This window comes from Acomys russatus, chromosome 32 (assembly GCF_903995435.1).
Source record: "Acomys russatus chromosome 32, mAcoRus1.1, whole genome shotgun sequence".
Classification (NCBI taxonomy): Eukaryota; Metazoa; Chordata; class Mammalia; order Rodentia; family Muridae; genus Acomys; species Acomys russatus.
Window position 1 is genome coordinate 45,012,030 of NC_067168.1, and position 21,975 is coordinate 45,034,004.

Consider the following 21,975-nt stretch of genomic DNA (forward strand, 5'->3'; position numbering starts at 1 on the left):
GTGAGACAAAAACTAGAGGCTTAAAAAACAAAAAACAAGAAATGGCTTTTCCTTGGCTGGGTCCCTGCAAGGGGCAGCAGCAGGAGGAGGGCTCAGGGCTGGCGGTGGGTGAGGACACTTAGAGCCATGAGAGACAGGAATATCACTGCTTCTGGAAATCCCCCATCCTTAGCTTCAAGGCTGATTTTTCTCTTGAAGCAGCAGAGGGATGTGAGGGCTTCTCAAACTCCCCCACACCTCCAGAACCCTTAGGGATCTTGTTAAAATGCAGGTGCCGACTCGCCGTGTCTAGGGTGGAGGTCAGGGTTCTATTTCTCTCATCGGCTGCCACCGATGACCGCGTCGCTTGTCCCAGGAGCAGTGAGGACACTCAACACCACCCTCGCCTGAGTTCAGCACCAGTATTTACCTCAGGACAGATGGCAGGCAACAGGAATTAACAGCAAAGGATATGAATGTACCAGAATCTTCACAGCCGCTCTGCGCACGGGGTGGAAGGGGCTGAGGACGTACAAGGCGTTGGTGGCACTGAACCGGAAGATGGTTTTGCCCTTATTCAGCACGATGAAGGTCTGTGGACAAGAGGGGATGTTAAGTCTAGAGGCGGCTGACATCTTAGTGTCCTCAGGTCATGGCTATGGCGTGAGGAGGGGAAAAGAGGCTGAACAGTCGTCACCCAGAGTTTTCCCGGGTTGGGCAAAGGTCAGCCTCCTACTTGCACTCAACCTAGTGTCTCCCTCTCACACGCAGGGTTATGAGCATCCCAGGGTGGCCCGGCTTTGAGAGGCTTCCTTCGTTTCTAGACGATCTCTGCCTGTCTGGCATAACGGGGCGGGGAGCTATGGGAGCCTGAGGCTGCCGAGTGGAAGCCAGAGCCAAAGGCAGCCAGCATGACAGAAACATGGCAGGCGTCTGAGATCTGAGATCGCTCATCTTCATGGGCTGAGTGGATGGCACAACGATCTACTTAACCTTGGCGGTGGGACAGGGTGGGGGTGCCAGCCTGTGAGGTGCCAGCCTGTGAGACTCCAGCCCGTGTAGCCATGGTCAGCAATGGAAGCAGGATGGAATCTAGGGCACTGAGCAAATCTTTGATCAAGCATTCTGGTGTGTGTGTGTGTGTGTGTGTGTGTGTGTGTGTGTGTGTGTGTGTGTTTGTGTGTGTGTAATGGTGTCCTAGGCTCTGCCCACACTGACTGTGCCATGATCACTACTGGTGTCATCTGACTCCAATCTAATCCTTTCTGTTCCTGTCATGGTGACCTGGACTCACTCTCAGCCATGTCCTTAACTCTAATCCCAAATCTGTCAGCTCTGACCTATCACAACCCAAGTCTACTCACTCGCTCGCTCACTCACTCACACACTCATTCACTCACTCACTCATTCCCTCACTCACTCACACACTCACTCACTCATTCCCTCACTCACTCACTCATACACTCACTCACACTCACTCATTCCCTCACTCACTCACTCATACACTCGCTCACACACTCACTCACACATCACTCACTCATTCACTCACACACACACTCACTCACACACTCACTCACACACACACTCACTCACACACTCACTCACTCACTCACTCAATCGCTCACTCACTCACTCACTCACTCACTCACTCACACAACTGCACCTTTTGGCCATAATTCTCACACTTAAACCCAACCTTGACTACTCCAGTCACTTGAACTGGGTAGAAGTTCTGGAAGTCTCAGAGTCCAGTAGGGTTCAGGTCAGCTCTCCTGATGGTCTGTATAAACGGAGTGTGTGTGTGTGTGTGTGTGTGTGTCCCTTTATACCCACACCTGATCACACATGAGCCCATGCACAGACACACATACTCAGGCTCCTAGTCCCCTAAACACAGTCTCAACCATGGTGACAGACACAGAGTTGCACACTTGCCACACAGGCTCTCACACTGACTGCACTTATGTTGCTCTGCCCTTAGCTTGGAGCTGACCACAGCAACTCCGATGGCCACCCTGGCCTTCACAGAAAAGCCTTCCTCCAGATTCCAGCCTGTCCTTCTGCCACCAACGCCCCCACAATTCGGCCCAGAAGGTGTGGACAGTTGTGTGGGCAGCCTGCCCTCTGTGGGAGCCCCATGTGTCTTGTCACTTTGTTTGGTGCAAGATGTTGACCTGTGGCCTGAAGAGTAGGCCAGGGCAGGGCCTTGTGGAGACACAACACTCCCTTTCCTCTCCCCAGGAGCAACAATGGCAGAACAAGTGTTCCTCACCATGCCGTGCCTCAGCAGCCATGGCCTCTTCACCCCCTGAGCCTTCCCATGGCCTCTGTGGTTCAGGGAAGGCCTTCAGGCCCAGGAGACTACAACTGTGGCTCAGCTTGAGCCTGCTGGCCCTGAGGGTTAGGCCTGGCTAATCCTCTGAGCTGCTAGGAGGATGGTAGGGGCACATCCCACTTTTAATTAAGAGGGGGACCACTCAGGGCTTCATTCCAAACACCCACATGTCTGGGGACAGGAAGGAATCCCCCAGAGGTATGTACCAAAGCCCTATACAAGAAGATACCGTTTCAGTTGTCCTCCTACCCCTGCTAGGGGTTCAAACAGCATGATTTATGTCTTTACCCCAGAACTCTAAAATTAAGAACTCTGAAATACAGATCAATGGTGAGTCATTCCCAAAAGCCGAGGGGAGCCAGTCCCACACAGAACTCCAATGAGCAGAGCCCGCCTTCCCAGGAGCCACCTAGAAGGGTGGGGAGGGTCCTGAGGGGGTGGAAGTCACCTTCTGGGTACTATAGAAAGGGTCCAGGTCTTCCAGGGGCTCCCCGATGAGCTCTCGGGGTGGGTTGCCATAGAGATCTGGCAGCTTTTTGGAGGCCTGTAGATCCAGCTGGGGCCGGGGAGCCTCGTCCTCCGGCAGGCCCTCTCTGCTCTCCTGTGAGGTGGCCGAACCTCGGGTTTGTTTTTCTGCCATGCGCTTCTCGATGGCCGCCAGGGACTCCCGGGTGAACCTACGGAAGCTGCCGGTGCCCCGAGGTAACAGGAAGTTTGCCATCTTCTCATCCTGCTTCTGGGGCACAGGCTGTCCTCAGGCTGCCTGGAGGGACGCTGGAAGACAGAGACATGGGTGTGATGGGGCGCACTGCCAGAAAGCAGGGTGGTCAGCGAGCTGTGCGGGGCCAGAAAGGACACGGCTCGCCAATGTGCACAGGGTCCCCAGTAGCCAGTTGCTGCACAGGCAAACGATTGGCAGTAGCTGGGGTGCACACTTGTGGTGCCCTCCACTGTGATGTGTGTGTGTGTGTGTGTGTGTGTGTGTGTGTGTGTGTAGTGGCACTGAAGCTGTCCTCCCTCCTGCCTCAGTGTTTGCATCTGAACACCAGTGCCATCACGATAGTGTTGTGTGCCCACTCTGCACCAAAGAAAATACTTCCACTGACTTCCTTTAGGACATTTCCACCCAGCTCCCTGGGCTCCAGTGGACAGGGATGTCATTTGTTTTATCCCAGATCCTGACAGAATGCATCTCTTCCCGCCCCCCCCACACCCCCACCCAAAAAAGGCAAAGCATGCCTATGTCAGGAATTGGCCCTGCAAGGGACCAGGTCCTATTCTCCCCTCTCCAGGGACCATTCCCAGGCTGGGCGGTGTCCAGTCACCCACAACTCCTATGCTCTCATGAGAGATGATGTCAATCAAGCCTGGGGCACAGGAGGCAGCAACTCAGGAGGGCATCTGTGTTTGCCCCAAGGGACCCAGGAAAACCCTGTGGGTTTTCGGAAACAGCTGGGCAGGAACACGGGAGTTGGCACCCAGATGTTGGCACTCCAGTATGCACAGCTGCGTAGACCTCCTGCTGAGTATCTCATAGGAATGCCCTGGGTGCAGTGCCATGCCCAACTAGACTGACTCTAAAGATGAGAAATGTGACGGGTGTTTCTCTGGCTCATCACACTGTCCCCTCTTCCCTGATGAAAGGGGGCAAACAAATGCCAATCTCTAGGGGACAGCAGCACCAGAAGACGGTGACCACACCGAAGAGAATACCCAACAGGCACACATGTGTGACGTCAAACAGAGAGAATGTGGCCCCTGGCGGCCTCAAAAGACTCAGAACCTGGTGCGAACACACTCTGTCTATGACAGCAAGGCAGAAGAATGCATTCCTGACTTGCTCACCAAAACAGGATGTGGCCAGAGGGCTCCTGACTATGACACCAAGCACTGCTAATTACCACACCAAACCCGGGAATGGCTGGGCACCAGCTCAAGAAGGCAGACTGGACACCTGCTGGAGCTATCTGCCAGGGACACGCTCCCTTCCTGTCAGCCAGGGCTTTGCCCTGATCTCACTCCTGTGGAGCATGCCACCAATGACCCCTATGGGCTTCTGTGGCACCCACGCCAGCACAGGGCCAACAAGGACCCGGATTCAGGGGGCCGTGAGCACCATGGGTTGCAGGCAGCCAACCTGGGTTGCAGGTAGCGAGTGATCAGACACAACACAGCCTCAAAAGGGCTGCTGGGACGGTTCAGTGGGCAAGGCCCTCACTACCAACCCTAGTGATGACCAGAGCTCAGTCCTTGGAGCCCCACAACGTTGGTGGAAGCAGAAACTCACTCCCGGTAGTTGTTTTTTGATCTCCATGTTTGTTGTGGCAATACATGCACACACACACACACACACACACACACACACACACACACACACACACACGGAAGAACTCATGAGACTATAAATGTAATAAAATGAAAAAACACAGAGAGGGTACCTCTAGGGCCTGGAGAGATGCCTCAGTTGGTTAAGTGTGAAGATATTGGTTGAAAAGCTTTATAAGGTAGTGCCTGCCTGTGATCTTAGTGCAGGGTCGCAGAGTCGGGAAGATCCCTGGAGTCTGCTAGGCAGTCATGCTAGTCCCAAGTCTTAGTGAGGGACCCTACCTCAGAAGGCAAGTTGGACAGCTCCTGAGGAAAAGCACTGCAGGGTGACCTTTGACCTCCACATACTGGCACACACGTGCCTCTGCACTGTGACACACACACACAAACATGAACATGAAAGAGAGAGAGAGAGAGAGAGAGAGAGAGAGAGAGAGAGAGAGAGAGAGAGAGAGAGAGATATTGTTGTTTTTTGAGACAAGGTTTCTTTGGCTGTCCTGGAATTTGCTCTGTAGACCAGGCTGGTCTTGAACTCATAGAGATCCACTTGCTGCTGTCTCCTGAGGGCTGGCATTAAAGGCATGTACCACCCCTACCTGGTATGAGTGAGTTTGTGTGTGTGAGTGCACATGCATGTGTGAGTGTGTGTGCCACTCCCCTAGCCAAGCACAGTATAAAATGAAGCAGGAAGGCAGAGATTCCCCTTACAGCTGCCCCATCCTTCTGAGCTGCTTGTTTGACTCACAGGACGCTAAAGGACCATCTTTGTTAAAAATAGCAGGTGAGAGAGTAGGTCCCTACTTCGTAAGAGCCTTTCCGTGTCTAGCCTCCACCTCTGACTGAGCAGAAGGCATTTTCTGAAACACTTATCACCAAACATGAATGGTGATTTTTCTTCTCCCTAGCTGAGGAGAATTTGGGTCATTTTAAACTTTTTTTCTTTGCACCTTCCCATATTGCTTGAATCTGCTATGATGAGCTTGCAAAACAATAAAGGCATTATTCACTTCATGTAAAAAAAAAAAAAAAAAACCAACCCCCCTCCCCAAAAAAAAAGCCCAGTTGGGAGGACACTGGGGCAACCCTCTCCACAGTGAGCAATTGCTCCATCTGTAAATCGGGAAGCCACCCCTTAGCTTGGGATTTTTTTTTGCTAAAAATAGTGTTCTATGGATTGTGGTATCCATCTGTGTCCACACGCCTGCAAGGGCTCTAGAGACACGTGGATGCCCAGGGATGTGTACACACTGGCAGGAGCGTGTGTGTACAAGCCTGCACCCCGCACATGCATCTGTCTCAGTAAAGACGAGTTTGCAGTGTGAACTGAAACCGAGGATTCATGCAATCCTCATGCACAGGTGGGTGCATTTTCACACCCTGAACATCTGTGCTAACCAGCACCCACCTCACTTTCATGTGCCCCTCCAGACACCAACATCACAGGCAGCCACACCGTGAGGTGTGCCTGTTTATAGAGTTTGGGGGTTCTTGGAGAGACGGGAAACCATTATGGGAGGAGAGATGGTATCTCCTCATGAACTCAATGGGGGATTTCCCTCACCTGCGAAGGCAGTGTTAACAGCTATGACTCAAAGACCCAGGGACTCGGTCTCCACATCCCTGCCCACCATGGCAGCTGTGGGTACCTCAGATATTATCGCTGCCCACACTGTCGACGTCATAGTGCGTCCAGCACCTGCACGATCCCATTGAGGACATTAAGAGAGGCCCACATACTACCGAAATTCGGTTTTTAAGTGTCCCAACAGCTGTATTCAATACAATTGATTTTCCTTTTAATGCTACACATTTCATCTTGAAGACAGATGCTGGGACAGGCTTCTCTCAACCGGTGGAGAACTCCCAGACTCTGGCTCAATCCTGCTCAGTTGCTGGCCCTGGGGCCCATCTTCCTTAGCTGTTGGCAGGAGGACCCTCTAAGTCCTTCCTGGATTCTTTGATGCCTTTCCCATGATGCACTGCGGTGGCTGTCACCCTCTCCCAGGCTCAGTGGGACATTGGGGCATCCCTGGGCAGGACTGGAGATCAACACAGCTGACTCTTTAAGAGAGAAGCCTAGCCTGGAGACCCCAGCCTCGCCCACCCTCGAACCTGGCAGATTCTGCTCTGAGTCTTACTGGGTTCCAGAGTGAGATAGAGCGCTTTTGGGGAATTCAAGGAACCTCAGAAACAGCCCTAGGTTAAAGGACCACACCTCCTTGCCCCCTCCACCCCAAGTCTGGCCAAGTTACAGGGTTTTGGATCCCAAGGCAGGATAGCACCCACATCCTGGGAGCCCCTGGTGCCAGAGGTCTGTCTGAAACTAGACTCCAGATGACACTTCGCTGCCTCAGGTTCCAAAGTAAACCAGCCAAGAGTGGCCTTTGTGTCCTGGGATACTCCCGGTGTGGTGCGCAGGCAGGATCGGTTTTCTCTCTTGTTCTCCAGCCTGCACCTGGCTGGGGCCCTGCCCTTCCTGCAGCAGCTCAGCGCCACTCAGTGTAGTGCCTGGTGTAGCCCAGCTGCAGGATTACAGGCTGCCAGGATGTGGTGGGCTCCAGCATGGGTCTGAGTGTGCTGAGAGTGCGGGGGTGGAGGGAGGGGGCGTCCGTGGCTGTGGAAGGCAGAAAGGGAACACAGCCAAGCAAGCCTCTACCGTCCATCTCCCTATGCTGGGAGGTTATGGAGGGTTTGGTCTCAAGGTGACAGTCTCTACCACACAGGAGGACAGGTCGGCATGTCACACCCCTGCTCCAGTTAAGCCCTCGGTTGGCGCCTTTCTTAGCGCTGGCCCTCCAGATGCTGTGGAGGCCAGGATGGCTTCTTTCAGCTGCCCCCTCTGCCTAGGGCAGTCTCCCCTATCCTAGAAGCCCCCTCCCATGAGAGTCTACTCCATCCAGACTCCATCCCTCCAACTCAAGTCACTGGGCACATGTCTCCCTAAGTTCCACTGGCTCTGGAGCTAGTGGGAGCAAACGGTTCTGCCTCCTCCAAACTAGTTCATACCAGCACCCATCCTGGCCATATGCCTTCCACCTTCACCCAGTGTTTCTGCCCCTATTCCCAGTATCGTAGCCTGGGATAGGCCTAACCCCTGCTTGGATAGTAGCTGAGGTGGTTAACTTGACAGCATTTAGAATCACCCAGCAGACAAGTCCCTGAGAATACTTGTGAGAGTTGTTCTATACTTAAGTGGCTGAGGCAGGAAGGCCCACCCTGAACGCTAGGGGCACCGGGGGGAATGAAGCTCCAGACTGGATAAAAGGAGAGAGGTGCGCACATGCGTGTGCGCAGAGCACCAGTGTACCCCTCCACCCCACCCCCACCCACCCCGCTTCCTGACTGCGGATGCAATGTGACCAGTGACCTCTTGCTTCTGCCTGTCGCAGAGCTATCCCCTCTATAATGGGCTGTGTCCCTTGAACTGTGAGCCAACAGAACCCTTCCTTCCTTAGGTTGCGTGTTTTGTTAGCCACCGTCATGGCAGCAAGCACATTAATCAGTCCAATGGCCGTGTCCTCACATGGCCACGGCTCTCTCCTCCTAGGACAGACACTCCCAAGCAGCTGCCTGTGTCCTGTGTGGCAGCCCTTCCTCATCCACACACAAGGGTCACTAGCAGTTTCTGGGGATAAATCTGTTTTCCCCAGTTGGCCTCCCCCCCAACCTCCCCCGCCCCCCGTCTCTCTCTCTCTCTCTGTCTGTCTCTCTCTCTGTGTCTCTGTCTGTCTGTCTGTCTATCTGTCTCTCTCTCTCTCTCTCGACTGAGGGCAGGGCTAGCCTGTGTGACAGTCACATGGAGATACCGTGGGGCATAAACACTGCATACTGCCACCACGCGGGCCTTCCTGAAGCCTCGTGAGGAGATGTGGCTCACGCCAGTGGCCAAAGACATAACTTAAGAATGCAGCCGTGGGTACTGTCCCCTGCCCTCAGGGTAGGGACCAGTGTCAGGTGGCTTAACCTGTCCTGGTTTGTGCAGGACTTGGCTGGCTTCAGCAGCAAACTCTCAGGATGACCACGGAGGGTTGAGGAAGGAGGCAGCCCCCCCCTCCTTACTTCAATCCCAGAGCCTGACTCCCGCCTCCTGCCTGAATCATGTCTGGCATTTTGGTCGCCGTGGAATCAGAGTCTCTGGAACCCAGCATGCAAAAGATGATTCTTTGCCATGTAAATTTATGCACAGCCCTCTGTGGACAGCGGCTCCCAGGCTTCCTAGGAAATCTCTGCCGGCTTCCTGTCTTGCACTCTTTCTCCTGCTTGGCAGGCCCGTGACCTCTGGCTGGGTGACCCACCACCCTGGCACCCATCCTTCCCAGCCAGGTTCCTCCTTTCAGGGTCTGAACTCCCAATGGGCCTGCCCTTAGGTGCTAAAGAAGTCTATGGGAAGATGCTGTAACGTCAGGGAGAGAGGCCAGGGCACTTCATGTACCATCCGGTCATTTGCTTTCCACTCAGGTTAATGGTGCATGTCAAGTGGGATGTTCTTTGTCCACTGGGCGTCGCCTGTGACAACCCCCGCCCAAGAGTTGTGGCCCATGCATGCATGCATGCATGCATCAGGCGACGCGGTTTCTTCATTCAGGAGAACATACTAAAAAACACTTCAGCTCACTCCTAGCAATTTTCCATAAGACCGATTTGGTACCCATTCTGCATGGCCTTGCGCAATGGCTTCAGAGGCTACTTTTCTTCCTCAGACCTCAGTTTCTCAAATCAACTGGTGGTGGTCAGATGGGAAGAAGACTCCACCAGCCAACTCCACACTGACCCAAAAGGGCATTCTCCTATCCAGACTTGCTGAGACTAGTAATGAGGAACTGACCATGTCCAGAGAACCTCTGCCCTCCCCCCACCCATCTCTGCCTCCTCTTCCGTGGCTCCCCTCCCCCAACGCCCCTCTCTTGGGGATTTCTTGTTCTGATATTGGATGAGGAAGTGGCTAGGGTTGTAGCTTGGAAGCCAGCCCACACAGGTGAAACTGGGCCCTGCCGCCTGCTTGCCTAGGGTGGGTCAACCAGTCCTGGAGACCCAGTGTGGTAGTGCGCCTTTAATTCCAGCACTTGGGAGCCGAGGCAAGAAGATCTCTGTTGAGTTTGAGGCTAGCCTCATCTACATAGCGAGTTCCAGGATGGCCAGAGCTACATGGTGACATAGCGAGACCACGGCTCAAAAAATCAAGAGGAAGAGGAAAAGAAGGGAAGGAGGGAGGGAGAGGGAGGGAGAGAGGGGGGAGAGAGATGGGGGGAGAGATAGAGGGAGGGAGGGAGGGAGGGAAGGAGGGAGAAGGAGGAAGGGGGGAGAGAGAGGGGGGAGGGAGGGGGAGAGAGGGAGGGAGAGAGATGGGGGAGAGAGATGGGGAAGAGATAGAGGGAGGGAGGGAGGGAGAGAGAAGGGGGAAGAGAGAGGGGAGGAGAGAGAGGGAGGGAAGGAGGGGGAGAGAGGGAGGGAGAGAGAAGGGGGGGGAGGGGGGGAGTTCTCCTGTTTCCAAGGGCTGTTCTGAAGTATGTAACTATGTTGCCGCTGCTTTCCCAGATCTCAGGCCAGCACAAACGAAGTGATCTCTAGCTGCTGTTGTCATCCTGGGCTTTGCTGTCATTACCATGTGTCATTTAATCCTGAGAAGCCATAAGAATTACATCATTTGGCAGCTTTGTCCTTTGAACATGAGCGTGTATTTACACAAACCTATGCCGGCCACTTTCCCCCACGACAACGACTTGCGACACCACACACAGTTCCCTGAGCGGAACACCCCTAAACTCAATGCAGCCTCAATGCCGTCTGGAGAGGTGACACACATGGACCATGTGAGGCAGCTGCCTGCTTTTCCCAAGCACGAGTTCACTCTATAATAGCAATAAAAGCACAGCGCGGAAAGTACACAAAGCAGGTCTGCAGAGACGGCGCAGTGGTTGAGGGCATGGGCTGTTCTTGCAGAGGACCCAAGTTTGGTTCCCAACACCCATACTGGGTAGCTCACAGCTGTCTCTCATTCCAGCTCTAGGAGATTTGATGATAGCCTGGTCTGGTCTCCATGGGCTCCATGAGGCATGACCTCACACCGGTTCATACCCACACAGATAAATAAATGAAAACATTTAAGGTACAAAAGCTAATAACATGATTGCTTACTCTTGCCAGGAATCACACTATACACAACTGCACATATGTTTTATGCTCACAATATAGGTGTGCTTCCACAGCAACACACACACACACACACACACACAGCCCTGCACTGAGATGCTTGGATGACTACAGCGTCACTAACTGGGTGGTAGGTAATTTTCAGTTCCCTCAGAATCTCCAGAGACCGTGGTCCTCTGTGTGGCCCGTCGCTGTTGGGAACGCTGTTACGCAGCACACGTAACCACATTGTTTTTCTTATGGCGACCCAGCTCAGAGAGCCTCTTTCCACACTGGGCCACCCTGTCTGCATGTCTCTTTCCTTTTAAGTCCCCGGTACACCCTGGCAGAGAATTCATTTCCACATCCCCCCTACCCCACCCCGCCCTGGACCCCTTCAACATGAGCTCGCCAAGCAGAGTGGAGTGAACTGGACGGCTGAAGGAACAAATGCATGGGTAAATGCTGTCCAGTAATGAAGCCACACTGTGACTCTGGCAGCTTTTTGGGCATGGACATGGAGCTAAGCACCATGCCAGCATTGTTTAATGTTTTGTATAAGCCTGACACTGGATAGGTGTGCATGCGCGTGCACACTGGTGTCTACAAGTACTGTTTTGGATCATGGTATTTTAGCCTTGCTACAATCCCATGATGGGTGTTATCCTTTCTTTCTAGGTGAGAAATCTGAAGCTCAGACTTTAGAAAGACCCTAACCACTGCACTACCTGTCTCTTTCCTCTGCGGCCAGAGCTGAGGAAGGGGCATGGCTGTCTGTGAACACCCTGTTTGAAGGTGGGCTGGTTCACCCCTAGGAATCTGGGCAGATGGTCCTAAGGAGACTCGGCCAGTTTCTGCCTGTGCCCAACGTTGGCACATCCCCTGACAGAGGTGATCCTTTGGCAGTTTTCCTCTCAGTTCTGGCATCCTCCAAGAGTCACTTACCCGCTGCGTTTGGCTCTGAGGGCTGAGGACAGACAAGCTGTGTGTGACCCACTGTGCAGGCTTAGAAGGAGATAAAGAATGCTGGCCAACCCATTAATCATTTCTAATGTTGATACAGTTAAATGTATAATATTTAACTTGATAAAATGCTGGATCAAAAGGAAGATGTTAAAATAACTTATTTATTTATTTGTTTTGTGTTTTTTTGAGACAGGGTTTCTCTGTGTAGCCTTGACTGTCCTGGACTCACTTTGCAGACCAGGCTGGCCTTGAATTCACAGCGATCCGCCTGCCTCTGCTGGGATTAAAGGCGTGCACACCACTGCCTGGCAACTTTTTTACTTAAAAAAAAAATTTATATATAACTACTAAAGACCCCCAAATTCCTGAATGGCATTCAGGGATCCTGCTATTTTCTATTGGACAGCACAGCTTAGCAACCAGCATCTACAAGGCCCCACCTGCTTTGGCATCCTGCCTCAGACTGGTCTCTGGACTAGGCATGGCAAACAGCAGGGGTTGAAAAAAAAAAAGACCAGAAAGTGGCCACCTGGTTTCTGGCAATGATTGTTGGTGGCCACGGAGGCTAAAGCCACAGGTTGGGGTAGTGGGGGAGGGGCCAACAGCAAGTTCACTTCATCCCTCCCGCCCAGGCAATTATCTGTACAGCCCCAGCTCTCTGGGGTGACTGCTTGGACAAAGGCTCCACGGGGGTGCCAGCTGGTGCCCTGGCCTCTGCATTGAGAGGTCCCTGTTCCCAGATCAAAGGCACATTGACATGTCCTTGCACCCGAGCCTCTGCTAACCTGCTCCCTGCTGGCTCCACTCCTTTGAGGCTTCGGCAGAGGCGTTAACCCCTTCTGATCCAAGGCACAAGGAAGAGCAGGGCACGTCTGAGGCGCTGGCCCCGCCTTCAGAGATCTCAGGGAAGTCCTGTCCAATCACGCCCTCCCTCCTGAGGAGACCATGGCCACCCCAGCTTCTGGGGATGCCCTCATTTACACACATTTGCATCTCATTTATTCCAACACCCGGCTAATTCCGCTGACAGGAAAACCCTATCAGCTTTAGCTCTGCAGAAGCAACTCCCCAGGCAGGGATAGAAACGGGGTCCCCTACGTCTGTCCAGGGCTGGGAGCTGGGGCGGAGCCTGGCTTATCTGGTCCCACCTTGGATTCACCCACCTGCCAAAGACAAACCAGGAGCTCTCCTCCTAAACCTTGCCTTCTTCTCTCTCCCCTCCCCCACAGCAAGCATGGGGCAATGGCTCCTGCACTCAGCCAAACTGCTTGGCAGTCAAGATGCTAGGTCAGGGGAGCCGCAGAATCTCCAGGATCCCCCCCCCAAACACACGCACACTGCAGTACACAGTGAACAGAGCGCCCTCCCCCCGGCCCCACGCCCAGCCTTTCTCGTGAGCCTTCTCAGAGGCCCATGCACACAGATCTCTAATATGACAGGTGTCGGTGCGCTATTCTCCAAGGGCCCAACATTTCCCAGTCCTGCCTCTCCAGGGCTAACACCCTGTGACCACAAAGGCACAGGGTTAGAGGACTGGCTTAGTCACAGAGAGGCGCATCTACCCCAGCCTCTGAGCTGTACCCAAACACAGTGGCCCCTGCTCGGACTCCCGCAGACCCTCAGAGTGCACAGGCGAGGAGCCAGCTGCCAGCATCCCGACTCTGCCTAGGTTCAGTTCCTTCCCAACTCATCTTTCTGATACCTTAGCTGAAAAAGCCTTCACGCGGGAACTGTGTGTGGATGCTATGGCAACCTAGGCATTTATGGGGCACCTACTGTTTGCATTGAAGGAGCTCTACATGTCCCCAGGGAAACCTGAGAGGCTCTCCCTCTGGAGTCTCTTACTGCCCAGAGGGAGATGAACTAACCCACAAAGGCAGCCAGGACACCCTATAGCCAAACACGTGACTCTCTTTTAATGCACTTTGCAACTGAAGTAGAATTTAAACTCAAGGAAACATATTCAGAAAGTGTACACCTGGGTAAGTATTGACAGATGCCCCCAACGGAGATAGCGAAGGTCCCCACCTCTGCCCCTTTCGGTCACTGCTAAGTGCCCACCATGTCAATTCATTTAGCCTCTTACAGACCATCATAGATATGTGTGGGCTGTTTTAGACAAGCCCTTGTCAGGTGGTATACTTTACACTACCTGCATATAGTGGCTAGGAGTGACCCATGTGGGCATGAATCCTTAGATCCATGAAAAAGATGAAGGCGCCTGGTGGCCACTCTCTCTGGGAATGGTAGGAGGCTCCTTAGTGAGGTTTGATTTCCTCTCTCTCTCTCTCTCTCTCTCTCTCTCTCTCTCTCTCTCTCTCTCTGTCTCTCTGTCTCCTTGCCTCGGACAGATTCTGAAACGGAAGCTCAGCAATTACACATCTAATCGGCACTCAGGCTCAGTAAGCGAGTGGGGGCTTTCCCTGGGTTTCCAGCGCTGTTGGCAACTAGCTGTCGCTTTATTTAACTGACAGTCTGTGCAGCATCCGACCCAAGAGCAGCGGCGGGGAAGGCGCTGGGCGCCTGAGGCTGTGAGGGTAGGCCTGGGTCCTTCAGCCCTGCCAACCAGTGACCCCTGGGTGGGGCTTTGGCCAGGAAAGGAATAGGCTGGGCTGGGCTTCTTCCTCTGGGTAGCTCAAGGGGGTTGCCTGGCTCCCTAGCCTGCATCAACAAGGCTGGGCTCTAATGCCAGGCAGGATGGGCTAATTGTCCAGGCTGGTCCAACCCACGGCAGGATACCACCCCCGCCCCCGCCCCCACTCCTCCTGCCTCGGGTGCAGTCTACAAACTGCTCTGGCACCTAAGCTGTCAGGTGGCCTCTCCCTGCCTTATAATCTCTTTGAAGAAAGTAGCTCCAAAGCCAGGTCTTTCCAAGAATCCAGCCCTGCCAGAGAGGCGTTTTCTACCTTTCCCATCTAGGATGAGGCCTTCTAGTGCCATTCAGGACCAAGGTGTTGACTGGCTAACGGCCTGCCTGTGTGTCCCTGAGCCCCCAGGGTGGCCATGGGTGTGAGAGCAGCCCTCCGTACTCAGTACACAGAGCTCCCTGAGTGAGCAAGAGAGAAAGCTAGGGCTGCACAGACATCGTAAGACCAGCTCCATCCGTGCCATCAGCAGATACCCCTGGGGGGGAGGGGACTCCACTTTCCACTGCCTCCCTGGGAGACTTAATGAGAAGGCACTGAAGGAGAAAAAAGACTCAGGCCTAGAGCATAAACATTTTCTCCCTACCGACCAACCCCGACTACAGTCCAGGAGACCCAAGCCCAGCCAGCCCTCCGCCTCCTCCAGGCCTGCACCCTCCAGGCCCGCACCCTCCAGCCAGGCTTTCTGTTGCTCTACACTGAGCAACCACCATGGCAAGCTTGTCTTCTACCTGTCCTGGCCCAGGAGGTGGTCTTGGGGAGGCTCCAAGGCTCCTCAGTGTCTCTGTCTGCCCCTCGAGAGTAGAAAACAAAAGCGGAGGAGTGGATTAACAAATCTACACTAATGTCCCTAAGGTTAGCAAGTCGGGGAGGGGAGGGGTCCTAGGCCCCAGGGCTTGACACGGGGGGGTCGGGGGGGTCTCTATAAATAGTGCCAGCACATATTGACCATCTTTAAAAGACACGGTATGTTCTAGCCCCACAGGAGAGGCAAGTCGTATCTAAAAATAGCTTCATTCCCAGGAACTGCTGCCAGCGCCAGCCCAAGGAGAGTGGTGTGGGCGCACAGAGGGGGCAGTCCAGTGAGGGGGTGTGGTATCTCTCCATTCCCACCCCATGCCCTCTGCTCAGCCATGGCGGGCCTCCACTGAGCTGCCTTCTGCCCCAGGGCCTTTGCACACAGTTTCCTCTCCCTACCTCTTTCCTGTTATTTAGGCCCTAGACCAGCTGCCTCCTCAGATGTTCCCTGGTCAGCCAGGCTACATGGATGCACCATCTCTCACTAGGAATCCTGCCTCATCCTTTCATGGTACTTGCTGCCACCTATCCTTATCCTCAATGTGTTTTGTGACGTCATCTCCCCCCCCCCCCCCCCCCCCCCCCCGTGACCATGCAAACTTCAGTACTGTACCTGTCTTGCTTGGCTACCTAAAACCTTCCACAGCATACAGCTGCTTAAAGTCCTCTCTGGTTCCCTACCCCACCCTCCAGGCTGGACTCTACTGCCTCTGAACTCTGTGGGAGATTAGCTTGGCCTGGCAGAAGGTGTGGCATCGTCCAAAATGTCCAGCCTCTGTGCCTTCTCTTCTCTCTCCACCCCTTAGCGGTGGGACTTTGAATCCAGGCCCTTTTCTCCAAATTCTGTCACCTTGGACAACCGCTCTAGGCAAGCCCATCCTGTGTCCCAAGACAGCTTTGGGTGTAATCCTAGGGAAAGGGCCACTCATTCTCCATGCAGAGGCAAGAACCAGTTCCCACTCTCATGCTCCTCACAGAAGGCACCCTACCCTGGCCTCCCTGACTGGCCCCGTACGCAAACTGTGACGCGTGCACCTCTCCGGTGCGGTGTTGAGCCACAGATGTCCAGTCCTTTACTTGAGATGTCTTCCATGAGCCCTTGCCCATGATGCACTGCAGGACCACCTAGCCTATAGTCTCTACTTGGGTTCTACCTAAAACCAAACCCGCCCCTCATGTGCTCCCCCCGTCTCCCTCAGACCCTTCAAAGTACGTCTGTCTCTACCTGTGCTTCCCCACATCATAGCCACCCACTCATGCCTTCAACCCACTCCCAACCAGCTTGCACCCCTAGTGTGTTCATTCACCAGAATCTAGCCACGCAGGGCACCACAACCCGTGGGCTTACAGAGTGCCGTTCCTCTTGCCGAGGTCACTGGCACCCTCGTTGTGGCTTGATCTAATGGGCACTTCTCTCTAAATTATTCATTCTTGCTCATCTGTCCATGAACAGGCGCAGAAGGTACCTTCTAAAAATCTATCAGCAGAAATGGGGGATTTCCCTTTCCTGGGGGAGGGGCCCTCTCAGCCTCTAGCTGGTGCCATCTCTGCTCCTGGCTTCCTTTCTGCCTCGACTGATCAGGGTCTCTGAGCATCTGGCTCCAGCCTTGCCCTCTAACGCCATCAGAATCACCTGTGTTCTATTTTCAGAAGGATGCTGCTTGCTCCACCCCAGAGTGGGGAGAATTAGCATGCCTGGGGGCGGAGTCTCAAGCAGATTTTTTTTTTTTTTTTAATGTGCTGCTTCCCTAGTGATGTTCTGGTGGCCAGGCAGCCCTGGCTCTGACCAGCCTCTCTCTCTCTCTCTGCTGCCCTTCTGAAGTGCCTACCTGCAGCTCGGGTCTCCTGAAAGCTTCCTTCCTGGATCCTACCCTCTAATGCTCAATTGGAGCTGCCCCGCTGAGATCAAGCTTGTCCACCCATATGCCCCTCACTGTGTATATAGGGTAAGGGGTAGGTCCCTCTGGGTCCCCTGGAAGGCAGGGGGTGGCAGAGTGGAAGGTTTCTCAGGGAAGGACACCACTGGGTGTCACCAGTAGCCTGCCTAGTGACACTCTTTCAGCTGAAGGACTTTCTAAGTCTGCACAGGGAGGTGGCACAGCAGAATCTGATCACTAGGGAGAAGATGTGCCAGTGACCCAGCTGTTTTTTTTTTTTTTTTTTTTTTTTTTTTTTTTTCCCTTTCTTCTGGGCCTTTAGCTTCATCATCTGTAAAATGGTTGTGACTGAGGTCTCTACTCTTGGGCTGATGTGGGACACTCTAGGCCATGAGCCCCATGAAGCGCCTGGTCTGGTCAACAGGAAGCACTCAGTGCCGGTTACTCAGGATACATCCCCAATCCACAAGAAGAGCTTGCAAATGCCGACCCCCACCTCCTGTGATCGGGGCCTTGGCTCCCCTCCGCCCCCCATCATGGGACCCAACAGATCACTCAGCTAACTGCTGTTTCATCCCTATTTTGTTTTGATTGATCGGTGAGGGCAAAAACTACACTACAATCACCTGGAAAACTCCTGCTTAAACTTCAAAACCCAGGTGGAAGGTTACCTATGCTAGAACAATGCTCTTGACTCTCTTGGTTGAAGTCATGACCTCTTTCTTTGGGGGGAGATACCTCTGTCACTGCCCACTTCCCCCCACCCCCGAAAGCTTCCTCAAGGACTGACAGGAAGGAATGCCTCTCCTGTGACTGCTCCAGGTTGCCCCTAGGGTTCTCCTTTGTGGGCTGCCTGGGCACCAGCCTCCCCTACACCCCCCCCCATGCCCCGCCAATGCCCATCTGACTCTGTTGCTTCCCACCACTTCTCTCTTCATGCCAAGTGAGTCAACCCTGGAACTCTTCCAGAGGCGCTGTGACCGCCAACACACACACACACACACACACACACACACACACACACACACACACGGGGACTCGGCACTCCAGAGGGTGACAGGGGTCCAGGCCACATTTGGCTTTGAAAATGGATTCTTAGCACCTGAGGGCCACCCCTCTTTCTATTTATAACCCCCACTCCCACCCCTTTAGTAAGTTCTAGACCAGCCTGGCCACCAGCGAACAGATTCCAAGGGATTTTTTACCCTGAGTGTCCTCCCCAGCCCAATGATTCTGTGTGACCTTGGATAAGTCCTTGACCCCTCTGGGTCTCAGTGCACGTGGTGGTAGTGAGGGGTGAGGTGGAAGGGTAAGACGGGGCTCTTTTCAGAACCTTGGGCATTCTAGCAAAGAACTAGTGTATGTACCACGTTCCCGTTGCCTCTTAACTTGCTTCTAGGCCAGCAGCCTGTCCCACCTCTGTTTCATTCTCCCATGTATGACAATTCTAAGTGGGAAGGGCCAGGGCCAGGGGAGAGGTGGCTTAGGGCTGGGCTGCAGGGCCTTAGTCCCGAATGGTGGTGAATCTACAGAAAGTCTGGGGGGTCACGGTGGTCCCGTTCTGCGCCTTTCTGCGTGGTGCTTGGGGTCACTGCTGGAAGGAGCAGCTGAGAACCCCAAGGCCATGCTGAGCTCATGGCCCCACTAGACTGAAGTCGCTAAGGAGACAAGAGGGAGTTCTATGGTTGGTAGTTGTAAGCGGCCCTCCAACAGGTGTTTGGAAGGCCTGCCTACAGCCAGGGCCTCCACTTTAGCATTTTTCCGCATCACGATTGCCACGCCACGAGTTCCCACCAGTATTCAGATAAGACTAGGCACCTCCACTTCCTCTCAGGGCACCTCCAAAGACGATCAAATCACACAGAGGTTCGGGGCTGCCTCCCTCTCAAATTCGGGTGCTCAGGGTCTGCCCAGGTCAAAGCAAGGAGAGCGAAAGAATTCTCCCAAATTTCCATGTCCACTGATCTCTCCCCTCTCAGAGCTCACAGAGGTTGAGAGGAGATGCGACTGCTTCAAGGCGACGACAGGGCACCGAGATCTTAGGGTGGTGGGAGACAGGGCACACTCATGGATCTGAGACCCGATAGAGCGCACAGATTCCTTCGTGGGGTGCAGAAATCTTGTCTAACCCAGGGCACGGCCCCGGTGCCTTGGTCCCCTCACGCCCCTGGCCCAGGGGGGGAAAAAAAAACCGAGCACTCGGCCTGCTCCCTAGTCCTGGTCAGTGCCCGCTCAGCCCTTTCACCCCCAAGCTCTCCAGAGCGACATTCTCCGCGCGCCTTGTCGCTGCTCTGACCTTGGGGTCTCCGGCCTCGGGAATCCGGGTCCCAATCCCAACCCCTCGGCGAGCGTGCGCCAGCTATGGCCCAGGAGCCGGGGCCGAAGCTCCCCATCCCCCGGTCCTCGACAGCGCACGGGGAACCCGGAAGGAGAGGGGACGAGAGGAGACCCGCGGCGACCAGCGACGCCCTAGGGAACCCCGGTCCGGGCCACCTGCGCCTCTCCCGCCCCTCCCCCCTCGGGGACAGCGCCTGCGGGGGCTGGGTACCCGGCCGGGCGTCTCCGGGCCATCGGGGAGGAAAGTTGGGCGGCGGCGGCGGACGCAGGGGCGCGGGGGGCTGCGGGACACGGGAGGCGCTCGCTCACCTGCTGGTCCCCGGCCCGCGCCCTGGGATGGGTGGGTGCAGCGCAGCGCGGGCTCGACTCGGCGCAGGGCTAGGGGCAGCGGGCGCAGGCTCAGCGGCCCCCGGGGCGCGATCCCCGCATCCCACGGGCGCCGCCGCCGTCTCGGCTCCGCTGCTCGGCTCGGGCTCCCGGGCTCGGCGGGCGGCGCGGGCTCGGGCTGGGGGCGGGGTCGGGGGCGGGCCCCGCCTGGGCTCGGCCTGGGGCTCCGGGGCCCCAGGCTGGCTCCGCCCCAGAGCGACGCGCCCGGGGCTCCGCACGTGGCGCTGCGCCCGCCCGGCTCGCTGGGAGAGCCACCCGGTCCCCGGCGGGGCGCACGCCCACCACTCTGACCCCGGGCGCGCCCTGCTGGAGACGGCCGCCCACGCGGACGCGGACGGAGCGACACGCGGACGCACACCGACCTGCGGACTCCTCGCCACAGAGAGCCACCCACGCAGACCTGGACAGGCACACACCACACACCGACAAACATTAGCACACATATCACCCAAGCCCGAGTATACAGACACGCCCCTCCTCGCTGCCTTGAGGACCCTAACTCGGACATCCCGTTTATCCACGTGGACACAGGTATGACTTGACATCCATGCTGAAACACACACACACACACACCTATGCTGACAAACATGCCGACGGATACAGATACTGACGCACAGATCCGCACATGGACATAGACACCATCGACACACACTGACATTGAGGAACACATATTGATAAACCTAATGACACCGAGTCACTTAGAGACACACATCCGCTGACACATTGACATGGGGACACTTAGAGCCGCATTTCTATAGAGACACAATGACAATACAGAAACCCATGCATTGTAGATATTTATGTGGACACGCCTACACACAGGTGCAGACAGAAACAAAATACACCCCCAGACCCAGTATCAAATACACAAACGCTAGGAAACCCACACAGACATGAATATCTCCACACACTCACCCTCCTGAGCCATGTTCAGCCTTCTGCTTGACACACAGAGGAACAAGAAGTCACACACTGAAGGAGACTGACTGTCGAACAGGGATATCTTCACGGACAGGTGTACACTCGGACAGACAACTGCATACATAGGTACAGATTTATATTTGCTGGTACAGCCAGGCAGACCCATAGGGAAAGACGGGGGCGGGGGGACAGTGGGAGCACATTCCCTAAATTTCAACAAGACAGGCCACTACCATAGGTCACAGCAAAGGATGGTGCTCCTTCCGCTTTGCAGTGGCACTGCCCAGGGTTATCACAGGAACACACACACACGGGGAAACACTAGGAAACAAGCAATCTTGGAAGGCAAAACTGGTGCTGGCCTTCAAAGGACGCTGAAGTGCTGAGTTTTGGGAGGCAGAAAGCCTGTGTGCCATGCGTGCCACCACTCCCCCTCCCTCCCCCCCACATCCGCCCCCCCAGCAGGCTTGGAACCTGCCATTTGTTTTTTTGTTTTGTTTTGAGACAGGGTCTCACTATGTATTTCTGGCTTGCTTGGAATTTGCTATATGGGCCAGGCTAGTCTTGCGCTCACAGTAATCTGCTTGGCTTTGTCTTCCAAATGCTGAGATTAAAAGCTTGTGGCATCGTGCTCTGCCCAGCAACTTCTTTATTGGAATTTTGAAGAGGTGGCTATGGGCCAGTGGTGGCATCCATTTGGGACATGAGTGTGGGGCTCCAGGAGTTTCTGGTGCCTTATATGGAGTATATATAAGAAAGTCAATAACAGTGATGTCCAGGACGCAGGAGACTCTGAATGAATGAACGCCTGCAGGGTCTGACAGGTGGACCACAGATCAATCGGCCCGCTGGCCTCCAGCTCCTGACAGGCCTGAGGTTGGCCAGCAGCTCCCACTAGTGGTCAAAATGAGAAGTGCATCCAGCGTCCCGTTGCAGATCCTTCCGTGGGACCAGATACCCATAGATCCTTCCGTGGGACCAGACACCCATCAGGCAGGAGGCAAATGACTAGCGCGCCCCACGTTCCACCCTCCATGAGATTTAACGACCAGCCTCTGGATCCAGAATTCAGATTCAGACTTGCAAACAGAGTTGCAGAATGAAGAAGGGCTGAAACTAAAGGTGCTAGGAGTGAGAGGCGAGACTTTCTTACTCCTAATCCCGCACAGTTCTATCCTTTCTCCCTGGTGCTGGGCCAGGAGATGTAGCCAGGAGAGGTGGGCTACACAGTGCATCGATACACTAGATTTAAACTGTGTGCATGCATGTGTGCGTG

At 54.6% G+C, this 21,975-nt stretch overlaps 1 protein-coding gene across 1 annotated transcript in view; it reads right to left on the reverse strand.

Annotated features, from left to right (window-relative positions):
* Positions 1 to 19,836, reverse strand: part of Scn5a (sodium voltage-gated channel alpha subunit 5) — an 88,278-nt gene extending 68,442 nt beyond the window's left edge. Inside the window, exons 1-3 of the mRNA XM_051140000.1 lie at positions 19,701 to 19,836; positions 2,763 to 3,088; positions 454 to 572 (exon numbers count right to left, since the gene is read on the reverse strand). Of these exons, the coding sequence (XP_050995957.1) occupies positions 454 to 572; positions 2,763 to 3,035 (392 nt within the window). The 5' untranslated portion in view covers positions 3,036 to 3,088; positions 19,701 to 19,836. The remainder of the gene's footprint in view (positions 1 to 453; positions 573 to 2,762; positions 3,089 to 19,700) is intronic.
* Positions 19,837 to 21,975: the final 2,139 nt, after the last annotated feature.